General features: G+C 31.6%; 2 protein-coding genes across 2 annotated transcripts; both read right to left on the bottom strand.

Annotated features, from left to right (window-relative positions):
* Positions 1-537: 537 nt before the first annotated feature.
* On the bottom strand, positions 538-4,247 carry LOC106717857 (ovarian-specific serine/threonine-protein kinase Lok). The gene is made up of 8 exons (XM_014511787.2): positions 3,937-4,247; positions 3,697-3,826; positions 3,295-3,431; positions 2,737-2,990; positions 2,206-2,409; positions 1,857-2,068; positions 1,507-1,708; positions 538-1,128 (listed from the first exon to the last, which is right to left on the bottom strand). Exons 1-8 carry the CDS (start codon positions 4,124-4,126, stop codon positions 847-849), a joined length of 1,611 nt encoding a protein of 536 aa, XP_014367273.2. The 5' UTR covers positions 4,127-4,247; the 3' UTR covers positions 538-846.
* Positions 4,248-9,749: 5,502 nt separating this feature from the next.
* Positions 9,750-22,137, bottom strand: LOC106717876 (allatostatin). The gene is made up of 4 exons (XM_014511809.2): positions 21,974-22,137; positions 11,168-11,275; positions 10,692-10,831; positions 9,750-10,014 (listed from the first exon to the last, which is right to left on the bottom strand). Exons 2-4 carry the CDS (start codon positions 11,252-11,254, stop codon positions 9,858-9,860), a joined length of 384 nt encoding a protein of 127 aa, XP_014367295.2. The 5' UTR covers positions 11,255-11,275; positions 21,974-22,137; the 3' UTR covers positions 9,750-9,857.
* Between the last annotated feature and the right edge of the window lie 4,721 nt (positions 22,138-26,858).

The raw sequence follows: 26,858 nt of genomic DNA on the forward strand, positions 1-26,858 counted from the left end.
CTTCAAATTATTGTTTAATTTTTGTTTTCTACTAATGCTTGTTTTATATTTTTCAAACAAGCATATTGAACTTAATGAAAAAAAAGCTTAATTTAACTTTAACAGCAAAACTACATTATGTATCACAAAGTACAATGAGGTAAATAGCATACAATGCTATAATACTAATTTAAAAACGTATGTATCCCTAACAATCATATTGATTGAATTTGAACACAATTTTGAAGTTTAATTAAAAAAAAACAAAGATTTTTATACCAATGTAACAATGTAGCAAGTTTTGTCATGGATTTATATGAAATAGTCACTAATATTGTAACAATTCTGGTAAAACAAATCACATATGTGGTCATAAATTAACCTATCATTCTAAAAAAATGTTTTTTTTTGTATCAAAGGCACACAAAGACCGAAATTACCAACAGCAAATATAAAATCTAAAATAGTCTTCTTTATAGGAATCATTTATATTTAATCAACATTCACATAAAACAATATCAGTCATTAATGACATTTATCAACATAAAAAACGGTGGCACAAGTTTCTTACATTAAGTCATTCAAATTTATTAAAAATTAAATAATTAAACATAACATTTAGTAATAAAAATTATTGTCGGTGGTAACATTTACAATTATCAAATGACAAAAAAATAATAAAATTGGCACTCACAGTTCTGCTTCTTCATCTCTCCGTACCAATTTATCATGAGCACATTCACTAACACACACTTATTTCACATTAGTCACAAACTGAGAACGGTGGGATAAAAGTAATTTATAAAATCACTTAATCTACAAATAGCACTTAAACAATAATCTGCAATCGTTAATACTGTGTCATTTTTAATCTGTTGAAGAACAACTGTTGGTTGTGCTTATATCATCTTTTTGAATCCTAGTCATAGCACATGCATCAATTCTTAGTCTCTTTGCAATAGGTTCACACGGTGTACAATTGTCACTCAATCCTCTCTTTCCGGCAACAGCTACCTTAAGAACTGTCACTTTGTCAGAATTGTTATTTTCTTCATCAGAATTCTGTGATGATAATGTTAATTGATCGAAGTCTCTCACTTGAGCAGCTTGCATTAAGAGCCTTTCTATTTTCATTAGAGTAATTGAATCCTATAAAATAGCAAAATGATTTAATGATTCATGGTTATTAGATATCTATCTTATATGTATAAAAGAAAGTCGTGTTAGTTACACTATTTATAACTCTGAACGGCTGAATCGATTTGACTGAAAATTGGTGGGCAGGTAGCTTAGAACCAGGAAACGGACATAGGATAATTTTTACCCCGTTTTCTATTTTTTTATTCCGCGCGGACGGAGTCGCGGGTAAAAGCTAGTTTCTAATAAAATAATGCATTTGTAATTAACAATGTCAGGATTCAACTACAATATAAACATAAAAAAATATTTCTATGGTTAAACTTAAACTAAACTAAAACAAGAAGGTTAGAAATGAAAATGATGGAAAACACATTGGATTTTTTTTACCTGCATCCAGGTGTGGTTAAGTATTTGGTCGAGGGTGATTCTATTTTTGACATTTACTGTCAGCATTCTCTTCATGAGCAGTTTGGCCGGCAAACTTATCTTGCTCCAATGTTTGTTTGAATATCTGTACTGGCCTCGTAAAATCTGATCCATCAATGATAACTCTTTGTAATCAGTAGAGAATGGCAAGTAACCAACAAGACTGAAATAAAACAATATGTTACCTATACCGAACAAAATATATCCAAACTGTATGTAAACTAAACCTACTATTTTCAAATAATTATTTCACATTTTTCTACAAACTTTGAAATCATAAATTTATGTGAGTATGCTAAAAAATATATTACCAAACAAAAAATATAACTCCCAAGCTCCATACATCAACATCAGGTCCATAACAATTCTGTCCGTTTGCTCGCAACACTTCTGGTGCCAAATACAAAGGTGTTCCACACATAGTTTTCATAAAGCTATCTTCGCCTACATATTTGCTGAGTCCAAAGTCTGTTATTTTTACCAATGTTTCTTCATCTTTACTCTCTAATAGCACATTCTCAGGCTGTATTAGAAACATAATATTGTATTAATACATTTGGAAAAGAGAAAATATAAAGGAAAAAAAGCTTTGCATGCAGAGATATTTAAGGTATAAGGTGCTCCGATTTCTTATTATTTTAATAGAAACTTGATATTTACTTTAAGGTCTCTGTGAGTGATGCCTTGAGAGTGTAAGTATTTTACAGCAACCACCATTTGTCGGAAATAGAACTTTGTTAACTGTTCCGACAGTTGCCCATATTTGGAGATTCGGTCAAACAGTTCTCCGCCCTGCATGAGCTCTAAGATAATATATACAGTATCGCTTGTGTCAAAAACTTCTTCTGTTGATACAATGCAAGGCTGTAAAATTACACATAAACTTTAGCAATGAAAAACATGTATACATAAAACTTTTTTTTATAAGATAAGGAGGCAAACAAGCATTGGTAATGCCAACTTATTCAACAACGCCCATGGACATTTGCAATACCAGAGGAAGTGCAGATGTGTTGCCGGCCTTAAAATAAGTGAAGTATGAATGAAGTATAAATTAAGAAAATATATAAACTTGAAATAGTCTGAAAAGATATAACTTCAAACAGTAGTATAATTTTTAATACTCTGTCAACTTCTAGAATAAATGTACAAAAAGTTTAGTAGTGTCTTAGTTTTTAGTGAGATACTTACATGCCTTAAAGCTTTCATGATATTAACCTCATTCATAATTCTCTGTGGGTCAGTCAAATTGTTCACTTCTCCATTTGTTAGTCTGCATTTTTTAATTATCTTCATTGCATGCTTTGTGCATTTTGTTTTGTCATACACTAATTTGACCAGACCACAAGCCCCTTGTCCTAATATTCTAGATATATAATACTTTTTAGATATTTCCTTAGGAACTTTATCTTGTTCATTCTTCAATAAGTCTTTATAAATGAATACTGAAATTAAATTCAATTTAATTATTGTTATGTTTTGTTAATAACAACAAACATTAATTGATAGTTTTATTAAGTACAAATTATCATCATCAACAGCCTTTATCTGCCCACAGCTGGGCATAGGTATTTCCCAATGCCTTCCACAAATTATACTTTTATTTGTTTCTTAAAGCAGTATGTGTAGTAACATACAAGACATACATATTACCTTTTATAAGTTTAATCTCTTACATATAATCTGTCATGTTTTAAAATAAATGTAGATTAAGAATATGTTTAGATGTTTGGTCAGAAGTATACATACTTTTAGCATTAGGATGAGTTACTGATATTCTATCATTGTCATCTAGGACTCTGCTTAAACCTTTACCAATAGCTTTACCATTGATAAAGGTACCATTAAAAGACAAGTCTGTTATAATAGCTGGGCTTAATGGCTCCCTGAAAACATATTTTGTTTTAGTTTGACCTACCATTTTATCTTTATACTTACAATAAGAACAGATAAGTTGAGAGTAACATTTTATACATTTAGGTAATGTTTAAAATAAAGCTCAGTACAACATTAGAAATCAAATTAAAACAACCAAAATGTCTACAGATACTTTTGCTATTTATATACCACTACTTTAAATACAAAATTAAATAAAATAGTGGTAAATTACCTGGTGTTTAAGAATGAACTTATCTTTACAAAAATACTTACGATAAGTTTCTCTTAATGATAAAATGTTGTTTACTAACACTTTTGACTATACTTTCATTAATTATTTCTTTCCTCATAACAAACGTGCAGGTAAAAGACCGTCCAAGGGAAAATTCAGGCTGTATTAAATCTAAAGAAAAATTTTATGAAATATTAGTTCCAAATGTTAGTTAATAAAGTTTGAAGGTAGATTAATAAGTTGTTACGGCAATCATTTTTATTAAAAAGTAGAATTCTTACCGTAGTATGGAGGATTATCTAAACAGGTGTCTTTCCAACAGTTTCTTTCATTTAAGGACACTCGTGTTGAATAAAGCCGGCCCCAAATTACAGGTATAAAAGATGGAGTGTTAGGCTGGCTCCAATCTACTTGCGATTTCTGTGTTTGAGTTTGGGTACATTCAGTTTCTTGCAATATTTCATCTCCCATTTTGGCAGAACAATTTTAGAAATCTATACGAAATTATACCACATTAATGTTAACTTAAGTTTCTCATTTCTTTAGAGCGGCAAAACAAATCAACTACAACTTTGATTTGATTTTAATTCTATTCAATCCGACTTCCGGTTTGCATGGGTTTGCCAGTTTGCAACAGTAAAAAAATATCGGGTGCTGCCATTACTCACTTCAAAACTCGAAATGTTTTAAAAGGGTTCAAATTATTTTTTTAAAACACTATGTAATTAGATTTCTCTTAGCTTTGATTGCATTATTATTCATGATTATGATCAGTACACATATTTTGAAGTCATAGAAATCAGAACACATATCAATGTTATTAAAATGTTATTAATGGCACTGTTAAAATATGTGAGGAATTTAACTGGCCATTAAAACTTTTGACAACATAAAACCGTTTAGAAGTATTACTGGGCTTCATTCTATTTTAGAGTTTCATTGCGATGGAACTGAATATGTAACTTTTAATTAACACGAGGAATCAATGCAGTCACGTGTGTAACTTTTCCATCTATACATATTGACAAAATTGGAATGTATAAAAAAAATCACATTTCGTACTCATGATGTATTTCCGTAGCTGATAACATTAAGACAATTTTTAAAATGTTTGTCTGTAAGCCGGTCTTTCCGCAAGTTCGTATTTATTCCGCATAATCTCAGGAACGGCTAGACCGATTTTTATTTATGCGCTGACAAAGTCGTGAGTGACGCTAGACCTTACATGTGACATGTGTAATGTAAAAATTGATAAAGGTTTTAAAACATGTTATAATACATTTTTGCCATGAACACACATAGACATTTTTTAATGTTTATTGTAATTGTTTCTAAACGTGAAATAAAATAAGCGGTCACCGCCGCATAATAAAATTACATACTACCCACCACTATTCGGTAAAATGTGTAACGGAAATATAAAAACACTTCCTATATTGCGGATAAAAGGAACTAATTGATTTGCACACATTGGAAAGTGTTGTATAAAGAAAGTTTATGTAATAAAGAAGCCGACTGATGTGGCCCTAGGGCAGAATTTTTATATTCTTAATTAGGCTATAAAAATGTTTTCAATGAATGTTGCCCCTTTACCGGCACGTTGTTAGTGGGTTGATAATGATTATATTCAAGGTATTCTTGTCAAGGCATTCTTTATGAAAACAAATTACTGTAATTTATTAGGAAAATTCCAATAAAGCTCAGCACTTATTTTATACGTAAATTGTAAATAACAAGACCTTCACCTATCATTCCACGTTCACCTTGATTGCCCTTATTTATTCTTTTATTTAGAACTGAATTTATAACATCTGAATATCACTTGATTGCGCAAATTGCTTTGTATATGTACCAATAAATTGAAAGACTTGTTCTCTAGCTCGATATTATTTATCTATTTTCCTTACTATGTAGAAGATCAAATCATAACTTAGTCATTTCATCTTTTATTGGAAATCAGCTCGATTTCAGGCACTAAAATATGAGTGATTATTATACGTGATAATTCAATCATTCTTGCGATCGAAATGAGAGCCTAACAGTAAAATAGTTGAGAAAGAGCGTACCTTCGAACTCTACTTTTAATACGAGGGATAATGATACTAAACTGCAACTCCCCCATATAAGCACTAGGGTCTGTCAAGTCATTCAGTATTAGGTATTCATAACTTAAAGATTTGAATTAAAACTTAAGAAATGATTATTAATAGTAATAGACATATTTTGAGAGAGTTTACTGAAGTGAATACTTTTTAACCAAGTGACTTAAATCTTCTTAAATATCTTGGCCTAGTCATTGTCGTCAAAATATTCAAGTGATTGTGAAACCAAAGCGTACCCGACTTTACGGAGTTTTTGACTAAACAAAACAGTTTTGTAGTTAAGAGCAAATAGTTTACAACAATAAAATGTTTAGTCACGACTTTGATAACTTTAGTGGTATTCGGAAATTACGTTTACGCCTTTCAAGGTTTTCTGGCAGTGGTTATAGATTGGCTGCTTTTTGGCAACTTATTTTTTTTTAAGTTATTAATCATCATTTTTTACTTAGATAGCTACATTTATACTTCATGATTAGAGGATTTTAAAAGTTAAATTGATTGGGTGTGGCATTTAGTCAGTTAGCACGTACCATTTTTCGACCACATTTCTGAAGCGATCGTAGTGAAGCAATTTTATTTTTAATTAAAATATTAGAGTTGCTTCATCCAAGGTTTCTTTATTTCTCATTCCTTATAAATGAAGTCAGTCGTTAAATTATAATCCTTATTGTTATCATGTTAAATATTAATTATCTGTCCCCTTTTGTTTAATTTTCACTTCCTACTCCATTAAAGGTCACAATGTTAATGTCCGTTTTAAGTTAAAGTAATATTATGTTGGGACAGTAATATTACTGCCGTCGTCCGTTACCGTTGCCAAAGGTAATAAAAGGCTGTGTCACGTCGTTTTGGCTTTATTTTTACTCAACTGACGGAATTATAATTTTATACGTGCATTTATATAAATTATGAATCCGTTCCATTGCGAGCTTGTGAGGAATGATAAATGCAATGTCTAAATCCGTATTAGCTATGCGGAAAAAATGTAAGATTTCGTGGGATAGATGTGTTTTTCCTGTTTTGTTTTACGTAATTACTCAATAAATCTGCAAATATAGTCTCGGACAAGAGTTAGATGATAGTGTTAACACACTAGTTAAGGATTAAACTAAAGAAAATGTTTTGTTATTTTTTCCGGTGTGAAATTTTAAAAAAAATTGACGGAGGTTGCGTGGAAAATTTATATGAAATTATCAGTGAAGGTTGACTGGTATTTAATCCCATGAGTTTAACAAATTTCGACCCTTTTCCGGATGGAAAAATATTAAATAATATCACGGTTATTTTAAATTTGGAATCATGTTTTTTCTGACAGACATTAAGTGCGTCGTTTATGTCAAATTTTTGAAATTACATGCAATATTTATTACAAACATTTACGTTTTATATTTATTTATGTTAAGATAAAATTAGGTCTAGATAATGATGAGAAAAACATCATTAATTATTAAAAAGCGTATAACGGATTTGGATACTGTCAGAATTAAATTTAATTATTATTGTTACTGGTACACAATAAAATTTAAATGTAGAAACTTTTTTTTCTATCCCACAAAATATTCGAATAACGTAAAAGTCAAAGTCTGTGTTCATAAACAACTTATTTATCGGATCGGTCAAAGCAATTAGGTTAGCTCGTTCAAAGGGAGGAAAACGATACACGTGAACACACACAAGGAAGCAATTGTGATTTATTCGTTCAAGTAAGTCCATTCAGAGACGATCCTTTTTCTATAATATTCTAATCTATATCTATATTAATATTTTATCTAATCGCTTTGATATTATTTATCGTTAGTAAGTAGAAGAAAAGTATATTTTGTACACAGATAATACCATATTATACTAATAATTACTATTATTGTTAGAAATATAAAAATTGAAATGTGAAAGTTTAAAACTTTAATAAAAAATATAAAATAGAATTAAGGGTAAGAATTGTATTTATTAGGGGATTGTTTGGTTGATTGTTATTGTTTAAGGTTAATTTATAATTTCTGTAATAACAAAACAAACCAGACACAAACCTGTATAATCTATGAAATAAATGCCCGATTCGAGTTACTTCTAATGCGTATTTTAGTGAATTCGTTTAATATTCTATTGCCGTCGCCGCGGGTGGATGATTTCTATATACCAGTTAAGTATTAAAACCGAAGCTTAAACGGCGCCCATAATATACAAAACTTTTCCATAATATTTATGTTTCACATTTGAACGTCATCCTCATACTTTATTTTGTGTTGATTATGTTTTGTAACATTATACAGAACGGTTTGTTTTTTTATATCATACCTAGGGCTCTATTACGATATCTACTCGTAACAAACTAAATGAACAAATTACATATTTATGTATATTTTGATTCAAAATCGACATTCCTAAAGAATATAGATATTGCCATTATATCCTACTAGCTTTTACCCGCGACTCCGTCCGCGCGGAATGAAAAATAGAAAACGGGGTAAAAATTATCCTATGTCCGTTTCCTGGTTCTAAGCTACCTGCCCACCAATTTTCAGTCAAATCGATTCAGCCGTTCTTGAGTTATAAATATTGTAACTAACACGACTTTCTTTTATATATATAGATTTCAAATATGCTGATAAGAAACATTGACTCAAAATGTACAGTGAAGAGATGTTAATTAACTCCATATTGAAGTTTAATTAGTGTGAATAAACACTGTGAACAGTTCGACGTGGAATTGGAAAATACTTTACATTGATGTATCAAGCGAACGGATATTTGTTTCGTAGCAAACGTACGTCGTATTTGCCTATCGCAGTGGAGGTTGCAACGGCGCTCCAAGCTTACGCTAATGGAAATTTCCTTTTAAATTGCCTTTAAATTGTAAAGTGAGTTTTTTTAATTAGATCCTAGGCTAAACATTAAACTGTATGCTATTTCTTTTTACGTTATATTATTATATTTTCTAATTATCAAATTTTCATTTTAAATATTTCTTATAATGTCACAGGACTTGCATATTTTATGCTTATTTAAGTTAGAAAACTGTTACTCTAAATGTTAGTTGATAATATTAAATACGAATTTAATATACCACTACAGAGTAACAAATATTTTTAAAAGTGCACTAGACTTATCAATTTTATTCAAACTTTCTCGTCCGGCCTCACCTTGGCTTAGCTTTTATGTTATGTTCAAGGAATTTCACTCTCTGATAATTTTGCTTGTGTTTGTTTTTAAAGCAACACGCTGAGCCTTATACTACGATATGTAAAGAAAGCAAAGAGATAAAATAAAGCGTCTTTTATTTACGATGCAGACTCAAAACTTTTATATGTAAAAATAAAAATTTAAAACTTATTTCTTACACTTAGAGAAAGTATTTGTTTGCAGTGAGTATTTACTCTGATTAGATCAGATCGATGGCTGATCAATTTATAATGTTTGAGTTTCATTATAGCAAAGTCTGATATTACAAAGCACAATGCTTCAGTTTACTTATTGCATTTCAACATTATCATTGTCACACGGACATTCTAAACCGATTCAAATATTTGGGAAAGTTGAGATACACGCGAAATATTTGCAATTAATAGTTCTGAGTGTATAACCGTTTTACACTTTATCTTTAGATACTAGCTGTTCTGCACCTTTAATACTTCTCAAATAAATAAATAAAATAAATTAAATGCAATATATTTATTTAAACAGTTATATGCTTGGGAAGATGAAACACACGTCGAGTTTGAAACACCTTTTTAAACACGTTTGCTGTTAATCTGGCCTCAAATATAAATAATTATATACATTTACTAGAACGAGATAATTAAACAGACAAATTAAACAAACTTTTAGTTTAATTTATTTATAATTAAATTTTATTCATATCAATTAATGCTAATGGTTTTTATAATAATTACTCACAAATACATAAAAATTTTAAGAGATAAAAACACATTTACTGCAGATTTTTTTTACTAATTGATAGATAAATAATATAAAAACATAATCGGGATGGGGGTTTTGAGGAAAATATTTCGATTCTATGAACAATTTCTATATTTATATCGTAATTACAACAATGAATAGCGATAGTCAATCAGTGGCGGGCGAAGGGTAGCTTGCGGTGTTTACTTGCGGAAGCAGGAGATTGGATTGAAGTAGCACTGGCGGAAGCGGACCTGCCTCTTGTCGGCGCGCCATTGCCTCGCCAGTCGCCCGTCCACAGCGCGCAGTCCCCAGCCCCGGCTTTCATTTTGAGGCCAGGAACGTCCCACCCGAGCTAGTCTAAAGGTACAAATAAAATAGATAAGTGAAATGGGTACGATGGATAGAGGATTCAAGATATCTATGGTTAAGCGCTGCCACAAAGAAAAAGTGAATTAAGAACCAAAATGATAGGTTCCTAAAAAAATACATTTCTAAGTATCTATTTTCGAATGTTGGGTTCGTACAACGTTGATTGGTCGTTAATTTTTATTGATAAGTTCAATTTTAATAGCTTATTAATAAAATTACCTTTTTAATCCTTAGTGGTTTATATGGATTATTTATTTATTCTTGTCGTGTTTATCATTATTATTTTCCAGGAATACAGGAAGACTTTGAGCTATCGCGCTTGTATAAATTAAAATACTTTTAGAACATGGAATAAATTATCTCTCAAAGTTCAAAGTATCAAAGTTTAAGATTTCTCTTCTTTAAATTAAATTAATACTTAAAAAAGTAAATTAAAATTTTATAAGCGAAGGAAACGATATGTAGTTTACGTTTTCATTTATTTAAAAAAATTGAATAGCAGGCGGGGTATTAGTATGTAAAATAATGAACAACGTACGTCGTCGTTTGATTAAGGTTTCTAAATAAATCGAGCTGAGGCATAATTTAGGGTGTAGAGTAAATAAATATGTCTATCATAATATACATGTAACAAAAATGCATGACCCGATTTTGACGAGACCAACCTTTCTTCAGCGTCGAGTTGCATTAGCAGTTTGCGCAGTGCAGCCGCGGTGATGGGGTCCCAGGGCGTGGACATGTCGGCCACATCCACCGCTTCCGGTCGACTTACTAGAGCGTTCTCAGACTGCTCGTCCTCGGATTCCTGCGAATTATAATACCTATAGCATAAAATTACGACCAAAAACGATAATGTCTCACGAAAGTTTGAATAATTTAATAAGCTTAGTGACGTATTTACCATTTCCAAAACAACTAATAGAGTAACCCTAATACACAAAAGCCGAAATGTAGTTTATTTGCTTATAAATGAAAAACCCCTGTCCAGATGTGAATGGTAGTAATGGAAAGAGTCGTCCCTGAATAATGCAAATAGAATAGATAATAGAGACGTACATGTCCAACAAGTTTGTATGCACAGATGTATGTAAATAGGGCGAGATATTTATTAGAAAAGCGTTAGATGGAAATCAAAACTCACCAGTGGCACGGCGCTCGCAGTCGCTAGGAAGAAAGCGTAGCTGACGAGGAGAATGAATAGGGTGTTGTAAATGGCGCCTGAGTTCATGGTTGATGCCTTAGATCTGCCCTATAAAACAAATATTCGGTTGGCTCCCTTAATTCTTGCTTTCTTTTATTATGATGATGAAATTGTAATTCGACACGCCTCTTTTTACATTGAATCTATAGTAGGTTATTTGAGTCATCGGTATTATTGTTGTTAGCATTTGATATGGTTAAGGTAAAGCCGCTAGCACCTGCGTTCATTATATATTTGATTGCTTTGATACATGGTACAATAACTAAATAGTTAGAAATAAGCTGTCAGCTACTGTAACTGACGTCTCAAAAGATAATACACAAGACCCTCCAGGCTACATTTACAAATGACTGAACACATAAAATTAATACCCAAGCAAGTTATTTGTTTTCCAGAAAATGTCTGTGTATAATTTACATTGTGATTATTCATCACTACATATGTACAAGTCTTCAAGCTTATTATTGTACATAAATAGCGAACTTGTAGTAACATTAAACAGAACCGCTTGCACTTCCATTAAGAAAATGTTGGCAATGTTATCTCGTGTAAAAATAAATATAAATTATTAAAAAAACTAACACTTCATAGTTTTTTGTCTGAGAATATAATATTTTTTTCCATAACTGTCAGTTACCATTATAGAAACACATATATAAAACATAATAGCTGTCGCCCGCGACTGCCTCCGCGCAGAATAAAAAAAAACGCAAAAGTAACCTATGTGTTCTTCCAGACTATGTTCTACATCTGTACCAAATTTCACCAAGATCCATTGAGCCGTTCCGGAGATACCTTCAAACAAACATCCATCCATCCATCCATCTAAACATTCGCATTTATAATATTATAGTAAGATACGTTTTATTCTATTTATAAAAATAGAGACGACAAGTTGGCAGTGGAATTTTCACGGTTATATTCCCTTAACCGAACGCTAACGCAATTTTTATATTACTATATATTTATATATTTTATATTGATTTATCAAAAGTTACGTTGAAATATTTTAAATTTAATTTGTATCGTTATTAAAATGACTTCGGTGTAAATTACAATAACGTGATCAGACATACCGAACATTCGTTAAAGTCACTTTACATATTATTTACTAACTACTACATACATGTGGGAATGGAAAGTAAGATGATTAAATTATTTGTGTGAAATGGAACAAAACGGGTGTGTGAGCGAGACGGATAGGGGAAGATCTTCCGGCGAACGAGGTGTAAGAAATAAGGACGCTAACGACGAGAATAAAGTTTTATTACAATTTTTAAGTGTTTCACTTGATAATCGACAATCCCTCTACTACAATTTTTGGGGGCTCGTCCGGGATCTCGATTAATCAAGTGAATACGACGTGTGGACGACGATAACTTTAAAATATTTTACGACGGTGAGCAACGGTTGGCGCAGACGACGCGACGCGGCGCAGCCATTGCAAAAACAATAAAACATCAAGATGCAAGAAAAGGGAGCAGGAACGCCAGTCAGCCTGATAGACGGTACGTTCAACATTTCGAAATTCAGCGGGGATGACAAAATTTATTCATCTAACAAATGGGCACAAGACATCGAGGACAATGCTGAAATATTTGGATGGAGTCCGCAGCAAACACTTATTGTCGCTCGCAGAACTCTAACAGGTACCGCGGAGTTATGGCTACGGTCAGAAAAAACTTATAAAACGTTTGAAGATTTAAAAAATGCCGTATGTAAGGAATTTCCTGATACTGTGAACATTAAAGAAATGCACGAAATAATGGCTAGCCGAAAGAAACGCAAAGATGAATCCCTTTATCATTACATGTTAACAATGAAAGAATTAGGAAAAAGAGCTAAATTTCCGGATTACGTGGCTATACAGTACATCGTGGACGGAATCGAAGATTTTGAGTATAATAAAAGTGTATTGTATGGTGTGACAACATATAGCGCATTAAAAGAAAATTTAACTATTTACGAAAAAATTAAAAGCAAGTCAAAAGAAGTAAGAAAAGATCGTGTAAGTCATCAGCAGCAGTTTGTTCCGACGAAAAGGCGGTGCTATAATTGTGGAAGCATTGATCATGTGGCTAGTGCATGCAAAAACGGTCTGAAATGTTTTGGTTGTAACCAATACGGCCATATTAGACCGAATTGCAAGATGCAAAACGGCGCAAACACAAGTTCAATTCAGGGCGATAAGATGGCGGTTTCGGCGTCGGCGTCGGGCGAAAGCAGTAATAATCGACTTTCGGCTATGTTCGGAACGATGACGACCAATGACAGCGCACGAGGCGAATTTCAAGATGGCAACCGAGGCGTCGGAGTGCCGAATTCATTTGACATTCCAACAAAACAAAGTGACACTGACAGTTCGATTGTGACCTTGAACCATGAAGTTAACGCGGTTGTAAACAATAGTATTTTGTGTAATAAAAAGCCAATTAAAGTTGTATATTTAAACGATATAAGTGTCAACGCATTAATAGATTCAGGTAGCGATGTAAATTTGATATCGATGTCTTTGTTTACAAAGTTAAAATTGCAAATTTGTGATGATAATTTAATTTTATCTGGATTGGGTCAATCCCAAGTACGATCGGCAGGTAAAACATTTGTAAATCTTAAAATTGACAGCCGATGTTATGAAAATATTGTATTCCATGTAGTAATTAATAAGGTTATGCCTTACGATGTAATAATTGGCCAAGAATTCTTAAGCTCAGTAACCATGTTAATGAATGAAGGTGTTGTAACATTTTTGCCAGAAAGCTATGATTGGATAGGTAAAATTGATAGTTTTGTAGGGTGTTCTGATGTTGTTTTAGATCACATTAAGGATTCCAGGGTGAAAGATGAAGTTGCACGGCTTGTCAGAGAGTACAAACCACTACAAACTGAAGAAGCACCTATCAAACTCAAGATAGTATTGAAAGACAGCATACCAGTTGCACAAAGGCCTCGACGATTGTCCTTGTTGGAACAGCAGGTTGTGGAAAAACAGATTAAAGAATGGTTGCAGGCAGGAATCATACGGGTGAGTTTTTCAGAATATGCTAGTCCTCTAGTATTGGTCAAAAAGAAGAATGGAGAAAGTAGGGTTTGTGTGGATTATCGTTTACTAAATAAGAAAATAGTTAAGGATGAATTTCCATTGCCTGTGATAGATGATCTCATTGACAAATTACAAGATGCCAGAGTATTCAGTGTTTTGGATTTAAAAAATGGATTCTTTCATTTAAAGGTCAGCGAGGAGTCAATTCAATACACATCATTTGTAACACATCAAGGACAGTATGAATTTATGCGCGCTCCCTTTGGTTTGTCAATATGTCCAAAAACATTTATGAGATTTGTAAGCATAGTCTTCAGAGAGTTGATGGCTCAAGGTATTTTGATGATTTTTATAGACGATATTATCATTCCAGCTATTGATGAGGAGCAGGCCTTGTATAGACTAAATCAAGTTTTGGAAGTTGCTTCACGATATGGATTAGAGCTGAACTGGAGAAAAGCAAACTTACTACAGCGGGAAATTGAATATTTAGGACATGTGATTAATAACGGAGAAGTGAGACCTAGCTTGGAGAAAGTGGATGCTGTGACGAAATATCCAGAGCCAAGGAACCTCAAACAGTTGCATACTTTTATTGGATTAACCGGATATTTTAGAAAATACATAGAAAATTATGCTGCAATTGCTAAACCATTAACAGATTTGCTGAGAAAGGATAAGGAATTTTTATTTCAAGATAATGAAAGAATAGCTTTTGAAACATTGAAGAGTAAGTTGGCTAGTAAACCAGTTATAAAAATATTTGATCCAAAGTTAAAGACTGAACTACATACTGATGCATCAAGTGTAGCATTGGCCGCAATACTTATGCAGTATCACCCAAATTCAGGATTACATCCAGTCCATTATATGAGCCGAAAGACTAATGATATTCAAAGCAGGTATTCAAGTTATGAGTTGGAAGCTTTAGCAATAATAGAAGGAATAAAGAAGTTTAGACATTATCTTTATGGAATTCATTTTAAAATAGTTACAGATTGCCAAGCGTTTGAAATGACCTTAAAGAAAAAAGATTTGACTGCCAAAGTTGCTAGATGGGTAATGATGCTCAATGAGTATGATTTTGAAGTTGAACACAGGGCGGGTTACAAAATGAAGCATACAGATGCATTAAGCAGATCAGTGGCAGTTATTACATCATTAAAAGATGGTATAATACAGGCGCAAGAAAATGATGAAGGATTGAAGGCTATAAAAACCATTTTAAATGAAAAACAATATGATGATTTTTGGATAGAAAATGGAGTATTGTACAAGGGAAATCAGAAACAATTAGTTATACCGAGATCAATGGAAAAAGAAATAATTAACAGGGTGCATAGTAATGGTCATTTTGGTAAAACAAAGATGAAAGAATTATTAAGTAGGGACTATTATATCAGAGATATAGATAAGAAAATTGATGAATTTATGCTGAGTTGTATTCCCTGTTTGTTAGCGCACAGAAAAGAAGGAAAACAGGAAGGATTTTTGAATCCTATTGAAAAGGATAGTATTCCATTTGATACATTACATATAGATCATGTTGGACCATTAACAGAATCAAAAAAGCAGTATAATTATATACTCACCGTGATAGACGCATTCACCAAATTTGTATGGTTATTTCCCACGAAGACAACATCAAGTAGTGAAACATTAAAAAGACTTCAAATACATCAACAAGCTTTTGGTAATCCTCGCAGAATCATTACAGATAGAGGAACGGCATTTACAAGTAGAGATTTTCAAAGTTATTGTGAAGAGGAAAATATTTTGCATGTGAAAATTACAACAGGCGTACCACGCGGAAATGGTCAGGTGGAGAGAGTCCATAGAATCATTATACCTATTCTAACCAAGTTATGTGTCGAAAACCCATCTGTGTGGTATAAACATGTGAGTAGGGTGCAGCGAGCATTGAATAGCACTTTCCAAAGAGGAATAAATACAACACCCTTTGAATTACTGATGGGTACAAAGATGAGAAACAGAGAAGATGTAGAAATCTTAAGTTTATTACAAGAGGAAATTATATCAGAATTTAATGAAAGCAGAGAGAACCTAAGGATGCAAGCTAAAGAACAAATATTAAAAATTCAAGATGAAAATAGAAAACATTTTAATAAAAATAGGAAGGAAAGTATCAAATATGCTGAAGGGGATTTGGTCGCTATTAAACGAACGCAGTTTGGCCCAGGTCTTAAACTCAAACCCAAATATCTAGGTCCATATAAAGTAGTTAAATGTAACCGCAATGATCGTTATCATGTGGAGAAGGCAGATAGTGCGGCTGAGGGGCCCATAAGGACATCAAGTTCTGCAGACCAAATGAAGAGATGGCCAGAACAGAGTGGTCCAGAGGAATTGGAGAATTAGAATATTACTAAGGTATTTTTTCTATTATTTAATTATTAAAATCTCTGTTGCAGTTTTCTTCATTGATTGTCATGGTGAATTTATTTTTGTTGGCCAAAGGTTTTGTTTTAAGTTAAGAATAGAGTTTGATAAGATGTTTTTGTTTATTACTACAGAATTTATTGTTTAAGGTATAGTTTAAGTTTCATGATTGTATTGTTTAGTATTTCTTTTTGTTACCGTAATGTGATAAGAGTGTATTAATTAAGATTTAATTTTGTATAAGGTTTGTTAATAGAGCATGTCTGAGGACAGACATGAGTGCAGGAAGGCCGAATGTGGGAATGGAAAGTAAGATGATTAAATTATTTGTGTGAAATGGAACAAAACGGGTGTGTGAGCGAGACGGATAGGGGAAGATCTTCCGGCGAACGAGGTGTAAGAAATAAGGACGCTAACGACGAGAATAAAGTTTTATTACAATTTTTAAGTGTTTCACTTGATAATCGACAATCCCTCTACTACATACATACATATTACAATTACATTTTATACATATTTACTTACGTAAACTTATCTATGTTTATGGGGATTACATTTATTTTTATAAGTACAAAAATAATTTTGGACTTATATTTTTTTTTATTCTATTTCGACATATTTATCAACCCATGTTAAAGTGATAATGATAAATATTTGTAAGTTTTTGAAAATTGCAAGGTTTGCGGTTTTATGAATTTGTTTTTAATGTTTAGCAGAAACATTCTTCTGCGTAATATCTTTGGCTTCTAGATAATTTTTAGTTTTTAATATTTGAGTTAGAGTTAGCTTGTTAGTTGGTTAACATACAAAGTGATTATTAATTTCCTGTGCTGAAACGTGAACGACATTTAACCGACGTGCTGCAAACGGTGATGCCTTAAGCGTTGTAATTAACTAGAACCCGTCACATCCTAATTAATTATTAAAGTTTTCTGTAATATATAAGAAACTAAATAATTTCTATTTAAATTTATTTATAAAGTTACTTTAAAAATAGTTTAGAGCAATCTGCTCAGTTGAAATTACGCCAGTGGTATTAGTAATAATTCAGTAAAATTTTCAGTATACAGTTTAATTACTGATTATTGTTGGCCGACACCGACTCCAGAAAAAAAATATTGTTCTGCGAACAGTGACGTTTTTAAACCGTTTCACCAGTATTGCATGATCAAAGATTTTAACTACCGTTTTTAATAACGTATGCTAGCACGACGTTTGTTTTAAAATAATTTAAAGGGGAACCTGTAAAAGTAAGAAAAAAATCCTGACAATCTTTCAATGCTTTCTAACAGTGGACTCATTAGTTGAATGGTCGACTCGGCAAAAAGCTTTGTTACAATAGAACGTATAATAAGCCGTGTACATAGCATTGTTAATCAGAAGGGAAGGCATCTGCGATCGACATTAAATGACGTATAAATGATTTGTTTTTCTATTTTAATCTCTTTGAACGAAACCGATGTGTCAGGTACTTGCTGTATCTCGGTGAAGTCACTTGTGACATATTTTTAATTACATTTTTATAATAGAAAACAACAAAGAGCCAACTCATCTTATTAACGGACAATAGACAGTACAGTAATTATGCCTTATGTCTATAACTTTAAGTACAAATTTACAAGGAAGGGAATGATTGTGGATGTAAGAATGAAGATTGAGGTCAGATGGTAGTGTAAAATAAGGTTATAATGATTATTATTGAAACAAAAGCATGTTTGTGTTAACAATTTGGACCTATCAAGGTGGCTTATTTCTATTTCTATTTACATGGTTAATATTGTTTAAACATTGTGTTTAAATTTTCTTGTCCAATTACCAACATATTATACGCATTTAATTGAAAATGAAACTTTAATCGGTAGAGTTGTACGGATTTAAATTTAATAAAAGTTTTAGCGAAATCTACCCTTGTTAGGGGATCATTCTAGTTTGTATATAACTGCCAAGTTATCTAAATCCCTTATTTGGTTATTAAATTTTAGATATAACCACTACTTATTACTTTTATTTTTTAATGATTTATGATTTATTTAAACGGTACTCATCCAGGGAGTTTATGAAATTCAAATTAAATTAAATTTAATACAATCTTAAAAGCTGTAACAAATCGTAACTTTAAAATATCACAATTTAACGTTGTGATAAAGGAATACACAAGGTGTAATTAATATGTTGTATAATCATGGCTTCGCGTTTAAATTTAACCTTGTTAAAATATTCAATTGTTTGTCGACTATACAAAACCAATAAACCGCAATTAGTACACCACTAACAAAGCAATAATGAAAATCTACAAAGACTAAATTCGTTTATTCATGTTGGAATTGTTTATTCTTAGACAGTACGTATAAACAAAGTCTTGTATCGGTTTTTCAGTCATAAGAATTAAATGGATTGTTTAGTTTGGGAATATTTTTTTTTATATTACAAGGTGGCAAACGAGCAAGCGGCCACATGAATTCGCCGAAATGGCGAAGCGACCGCTGCCCATAGACATTCGCAATTGCAGATGCGTTGCCTACCCTCAATCGACGAAGGAGGAGACGCACAAAAAGAGAATATTTAACCTTCTTTATACATCACCTCCTCCATCAAATCCACCAAATTAGAGGTTTTTCAACAAATATAGTGATAAATTGTTGTTATTGTAGTATTTTGAGATTAACTATTACACGCAGAGGAAACTTAAGCAGGCCCTTAATTTTTTTGCATACTAAAAGTATACTAAGGGCGCCATTGGTTATCATTAAACTAGTTTGCCTGTGGCAGACTATCTACTACATTTCTATCTGCGCGAAGTCAGAGTCAGGTATGTATTGTGAAGTGATGATATAATAAACGAAAAGGAAATATCTAACGTAGCGATACTCACGGGATTTATATCGCAGCACACACTGGACCTTATAAGTTTTGATGTCATTTTCACAAATAGTTGGGTTTGGAAGATTTTATTTATTATTAACCCTATTCTTTTGATGCTGCTGACTGCATGATAACATTCTTATTATCATCATCATCATCATCATCATTATCTGCCCTTGTCTGCCCACTACTGGACATAGGCCTGATCCTACACAATACTGGTCCTTTGTTATAAAGGCTTACCATGTGCTGTTGGCCACTCACGTAACTATAGTCGATTAGCGTTTGATTGGCACCACTCATTAAAAAATTTTGAAATGGAAAAAAAAAACAAAAAAAAAAACTATGATTAACTCTATTTAACGATAGATCATGTTAGATAACAAGGATGCTGCAAGAGCAATAGCAGCAGGAGAAACGGTAAAAAAAAATACTGGACATAGGCCTTCCCCAATGCCTTCCATCCTTATGATAGTGATGAATTCAGACAAATGCACCATATTTTAAACGAGGATTCATAACAAATGATGACATAAAATATTGATAATAGCTTATTGTAACTGCTAGTTTATAATTTTAAATATTCTGCAGCCATTTATTAATATTTTGACCCTAAATAAACGCACACAGTATTGTAACTTTAATGATAAAGTCGATTACAACAATAATATTATAACGAAAGTGTTTCGTAATTTGTTAGCACAAGCACATCACAGTGAAATCTATATACATAATTTCCTTTAATTTTACCTTGCCCGAATTAATTCAACCGGCAAATCTTAGACGACGTATTATTAATATGCTTAATCGTTTAAGTTGAATGATGACATAAAGTAACGAGTTTACGTCTCGTCCTACTTAAAAGTCGATCACGATGCATAAACCCTATCCGTAAGCTTTTAACGACGCGCTCTCAAACTGCCATAAGGGAAGTGGTTTAAGGGTTGGCTAGTGTAGAGTAAACATAATTGAATTTATATCCCGTAATCCCATTCACAAAATTTGTCCACCAAAAAAGGTTTAATAGAAAAAACCTTTCTTATATAGAAAGAACTTAATTTTTTTTAATATATATATAAGATATACATGACACGAATATCTTTTTTTACTGCTGTAAATAAAATCCTTTACCGAAAGTGCTTCAAGCTTATTTGCTTTGAAATTACGAACTTATTCGACTATTAAACGAACAACAGCAAACTATTGTGTTTTTTCGCATTGATGCGCAAAAAAAATAAATTTCAATATTAGCTAATTAATATTAAAAGTCGGAGAATGTTGAATTATGTAACTTGAATAGAAAGTAATGTACTTTATCATTGTGAACATGTCATAAAATATTTAACACATAAATGAAAAAATAAGTATGTTCTTTTTTACATTTTCCACATCGCTTAGCGATTACAAAATATATTCATGATATTTTATTTTTCCTCTTTTCTCCAGTAACAGGATAACGTCAATAAGTATTTTCATTAAGGGCATTAAGACACTTCGGCTTCGCGCGGTTGGTAGAAATCTTATAAAAATAAATTCAATTTTTAAATTTTCCCTTTCAACGAATTATCCGTAATATGTGTTTTTGGTGATTTTATACATCGTTACGATAAGAGGGTTCTATGCTTTTGTCGTCAAGAAAGTATTACATATGTGAAAATTACAAATAATTTTGTTTTATTAATATTTTCAGTATTACTACTAAACTGTATCCGTAATTTCAACTTCAAAGACAGAGGAAATCTTTGAAAAATTTACATAATCATAACAAGTTTTCTCATAAAGGTACTCGTTTTATGCGACACGGGCTATATTAAACTTTATTTTATGCTGTATCAAGTTTCCAAAGCGGTTTTAGTATTGTTGCATATCAATTCTGTTTTTATTAAAATTTTGTACACAAAATTGACAATTTTAATTATGATTCAAGTATATAAAACATAAGTTTTTAAAATCTATTCAAATCGAATTCATATTACAATAACATTTTGATTCGCCGGTCGGCTCGTGATATTGTTTTGACTGCTGATTTATTAATGTATTCATAGGGTTATAATAGTTATTGTTTAATTTTAGTTCAAGCTGTTTTTGCAATCGTACTCTATCGTGGATAGTGATATAGCTCTATAATAAAGATTTTACAGTAACAATTGTAAACTGTTTTTAAATAATAAAGCAACAATCTGAAAAATTTAAATCTCATAATAAAAAGTAAAAAGAAAAAAATCTTCTTTTAACTTTGTCAATCAACAGATCGAATTAAAAACGATCTTAAATTTTACGAATTTAACTAAAAGCGGATTCGCAAAATGTCATTTCTAAGTTACATATTCCAAAAAATATTTATAATGTTAAAAATAAAAAATAAATTATTTTATTTTTATTTATTTAAAAATAAAAAAATTAAAAATTATTAACATAAAAGAAAAAGTAAAAAAACTCACCTCAACAAAACACTTCGACAATCAAGTGCGGTATTTTAAAGTAGCTTCGTGAAATCACTGTAACGGTCTACTGTACTAGTCGAGCTCTTACTTCCGTGTTACCCCTTGATGGTTTTTGAAAGCAAATGAGAGCTAGGGGGTGTTTCGCGCGGTTATATAGTGGCTTGGTCGCTGTGTCCTCGCTGCGTAGGTGCTGTAGCGCGTAGCTACGAAGCCGCTACGATCTGAGCGATACTACATGTCCCTATATACATGCAAATATTAATCTTTCACGTTGTTTATCGTACATCTTCAAGAATGACATCTCAATTTCACACGTAACCATAATTTTATAAGACTGCTTGACGTTCGTTTAATTAATCGTAAACGAATCATGTACTAGATGATTGTTCATTTTTGTTTGAGCGTAGAAAAAAGTTATAAATAAGTATTTTGATGGATGTAATATGATGTTGAAGTTACAGTTATGGATTCTTTATGTCACTTATTAAAAGTTTTCAATGAAAAATATGCAATAATAGACTCGGCTAGAGTAACTTATCGACGTAAATTTAACCGTTATTATAACCTTTATTCTACTCGTAACCATATTGTTAATCATTAAAATAATATATTTGCTCAATCAGTTGTTGTATCAGTCATCGAAAATTGTATCGGTAACATTAATTTATATTTCCAGCTGAGGACTTTACATCATTTCTTGTTCAAGCTGTGTATGACCTTGTATGGCTTATTTTTGTTAACAAAAGTTGATTCTCAAACGATCTTAACTGTGAGATCACCTATATTATTCAAAGTAAATTATTAAAGTAAACCAATAATAACAAAAAAAATTAGATACATTAATAAACTTTGGCTACCTTGGAAATGGTTCTTAAATTTTATTTCTTATTTCGTTTTTTGGGGCACGAATCATCCGATCACGTGGTCGAAAGTTTGAACACTGTTATTTAATTATTGTCGTAAACTATATTCTAGTACTACATAAGAACTTAATTGGAATGGTACAAGAAATAGTACATTTATATATTACGTGAAGCGAAAATTTTATACCCGTATTTAAAAAAGATATCAAAAATAATAATTAACTCGCTAATTATAAATTATGGTCCAATATCGATCAATGGGCGATAAATAGTTGACATAAATCTGTTAATATTTCAACAAAACAGAAAAAAGTCTTCATTGCCAGTTATCGATTAGACATAATAAATAAGCTATGTTTATAGAATTTGGTTATTGCACAATTTTTACTGACCAGAAAAAAATCAAATGATATCGATTCAATGTCCAGTCCCTCCCATGACGAGCTGATATGACCCAATAATGATTTGTGAGTGATAGCAAACGATTATGCTTTAGCAAACAGCCAAGATAAAAATGACAAATTAATGCGATATTATTGCTTTCTGCTAAGCCCCCGCTACTGGAAAAAGGAAAATGTACATAATAATTGTTTCCTGGAAACTGTAGTAGATAACAAAGGAAAGAAAAGATTTTATTGCAGTATGAAATTAAAAATGGTGCAACAGTCTTTCTATGAAAAAATTTAAAGCCATGTTTTATTTTTTAGAATGTTAATTTATAATAAAATTATTGTATTTTACATTTGTTGTAAGTAAAAAGCAAAATTGTATGTTGTATTGTGAACTTTTGAATATTTCTAGACAGATATAGAATCATATTGTCGTGTTAATTACATCTTAAGTAATCATGTGTTCAGATACATTAATTCGATGTTATTGCACTGCTTCTGCTTTATCATTTTTTTTTATCAAGAAATTTCTTTTTCTTAGTCTTAATCTGAGAAAATAAGGGAGTAATAATAACATGCACGAAGGTATTCTCGGCGGAGGATTTCAACATTTTGTGAAGATAATATAATTTCGCTTCGTGTATAGGCCATAAATATATCTAAGCACACTACTTAACGCAACTCGATAAGAAGCTTTTAGTACATTTTAGCGAGTGATCTTACTAATATTATAAATGCGAAAGTTTAGATGGAAGGATGGATTTTTTATTAAGGCATGTCCGGAACGGGTCAACGGATCTTGATGAAAGGCTCAGATGTAGAACGTAGTCTGAAAGAACATATAGGCTACTTATTACGTTTTTTTTAACTCCGCGCAGACGGAGTCTACGGCGACAGCTAGTATTATAATTGATCAATCAGCGTGATTATTGATTATGTCTAAGACGGAAGTCTTGAGGAATCAAGAGTTAGATTCATAGACCACATATCGAAAACCGATAGGATCCTATGTTAGGATATGTTTTCTTAATATTATAACTGAATCAGACTAAAACACAAATATTTTTAACTTACTCATCAACTCAACTTTAACATACATTAAAACATTGTTAATTTAAAAAGAAATAACATGAATCGTAACATTAACATATAACGGTTTCTCGGTACATTTAATTTTCACATTAAAATAAATAGAGCTGTTACCCCTACAGCAAACAAAACAAAACTTTCTACGAATATTTTTTTTATTGTACTAATTTAAATTTTATACGTCTGTGTAATTAAAATCACCAAAAAAGTCAAGCGTCATTACAGTACAATATTGTTAATCTTACTAAAATTATAAATGCGAAGGTTTAGATGGATGTTTGTTTGAAGGTATCTCCGGAACGGCTCAATGGGTTTTGATGAAATTTTGCAATGATATAGAACATAATATGGAAGAACACAAAGGTTACATTTTTTTAGTAATTCCGCGCAAATGGATTTGGGGGCTCAAGCTAGTATATTAATAAAGTAGAATCTTATATCACGTTACTACGTTTTCGAAACGATTACGTAAAAATGTAAGAAACAGTACATTTATATATTACGATACGATACATTATAATTGTCCATATAACATTTTTCTCACCTTAAAGTATTTTAGCATAATTTTAAAGCTTCTAAATTAGTATACGTTAATGTCTCTCTCTGGGGCTAACTACTCGTAATAGATACCCTTAGCATATATAAGATATAAGTGATCACATGACTGTTAGTCGAGTATGTTATATGAGTTATATTCTTTAATAAAAATAGAAAATGCATTTATGCTAATTGCTTTGCCTAGCTCAGTTCGTTGACACGCGGTCTTTGACTCTAAACTTTCATTAAAATCTTGTGACACCGCGGAAATCGTTTAGACATATTTTATAACGATGTTTGACGTGTGGATGGATTATAATTAGGACAGCTATTTACATATTACAATTTCAAATTTTGAAATTTAATTACTGTTTTAAGACCTAATCGACATTATTTCACAAACTGTCGAATGACTTGATTTTTAAAGCAGGGTTATAAACGTTATAAATAAATATAGCCTTTTATATTATATACTCATGAAAAGAACATCGAATTTATTTTATTCTTTTGGTCAAAAGAAGAAAAATAATAGCGCAATAAATATTAACACATTACAAATTGTTTTGATTCATCAAAATGTTGTATATAAAAAGTATCCTGTTTCTCTTCTTGCTTGACTTCATTTAGAAAGTAAAAAAAATGAACAATTATTTATTTTGATAAAATCTTATCTTATATATAAAATTCTCGTGTTACAATGTGTTACAATACCAATGTTAGTTGGCGGTTAACGGCTTGACCGATTTTTATGAAATTTTATGTGCAAATTCAGTGGGTCTTAGAATCAGCTACTATCTATTTTTCATACCCCTATTAAGTTTTTTTAACAGCGTGCGGACGGAATCGCGGACGATAGCTAGTAATTAATAAAAATTAAAGCATAAACATATCAGTTAGCAGCGGTTAATAAATTCGAAGAGTTGGCTTCTTATTAAATATTTATCACTAGCTTTTACCCGCGACTTCGTCCGCGCGGAATAAAAAAATGCACACAAGATAAAAAAAAGTTCCTATGTCCGTCTCCTAATTCTAAGCTACCTCCCCATCAATTTTCAGCTAAATCAGTTCGACCGATCTTGAGTTATAAATAGTGTAACTAACACGACTTTCTTTTATATATATAGATATATAGATTAGTTATCAATACACTATCTACTTAGAAACCGTATGACACTAATTATATAAGTATGTTGTTAATATATCGTAAACTTAAGTATATATGCATTCACATACATAATACCAGGTTAGAGACCTAGATGGCGCCACATTTGTAAACGTCAATAAAACTTAGCAATACATTTTATAAAGCAACCGCTATAATTTATAATGGATACCTAAGTGCTTTAAAAGGGAGTGCGTTGCGAGCGCCTGTACGTATCCATTTGCTGTTCAACACAGTTTTTATGTCCATTAAAATAAGTTATACTAAAACGATTTATTATTTACATGTAAATATGCATAGGACACTTGCTTTTACATTACAGATACCATTTAAATATATGTAACGTTATTGTAGGCTGATAGCCGACCTCCGTTAGGAGATGGCTATTGATAGAGACGGATCGAAGGCTGTATGCATAATTTTTTTTACAATGTATTTTCATGGCACTATTTGTAATCCTTATTGTGGCATTTTTCGTAGCACTATGCATAGTGTTATCAATATCACATCGTAGAACTGTTGATAGAACTCTTCGTAGCATGTTCGGTGACAGTGGTCTCAGCACTACTCTAAAATGTTAAATGTTCGTATCTAACCTTGAGGGTCCACTGTCATAAACATTTATTTTATTTGTTTATAAATAACACCATAGCATCCTAGCCAATCCGCACTGGGCCAGCGTGGCTGACTATGCCCTAGTCACCCCTAACTTAGGGTAGGCTCTGAGCCCCTCGGTGGGGACATATAGTGAGCTGATGGTGATCCTAATAGAATAGATCTAATTTAAAACTATACGTACAAAATAGTTTACATCGCATATAATAACAGTTATTAAAAATATT

The sequence above is a fragment of the Papilio machaon genome, chromosome 13 (assembly GCF_912999745.1).
Source record: "Papilio machaon chromosome 13, ilPapMach1.1, whole genome shotgun sequence".
Lineage (NCBI taxonomy): Eukaryota > Metazoa > Arthropoda > Insecta > Lepidoptera > Papilionidae > Papilio > Papilio machaon.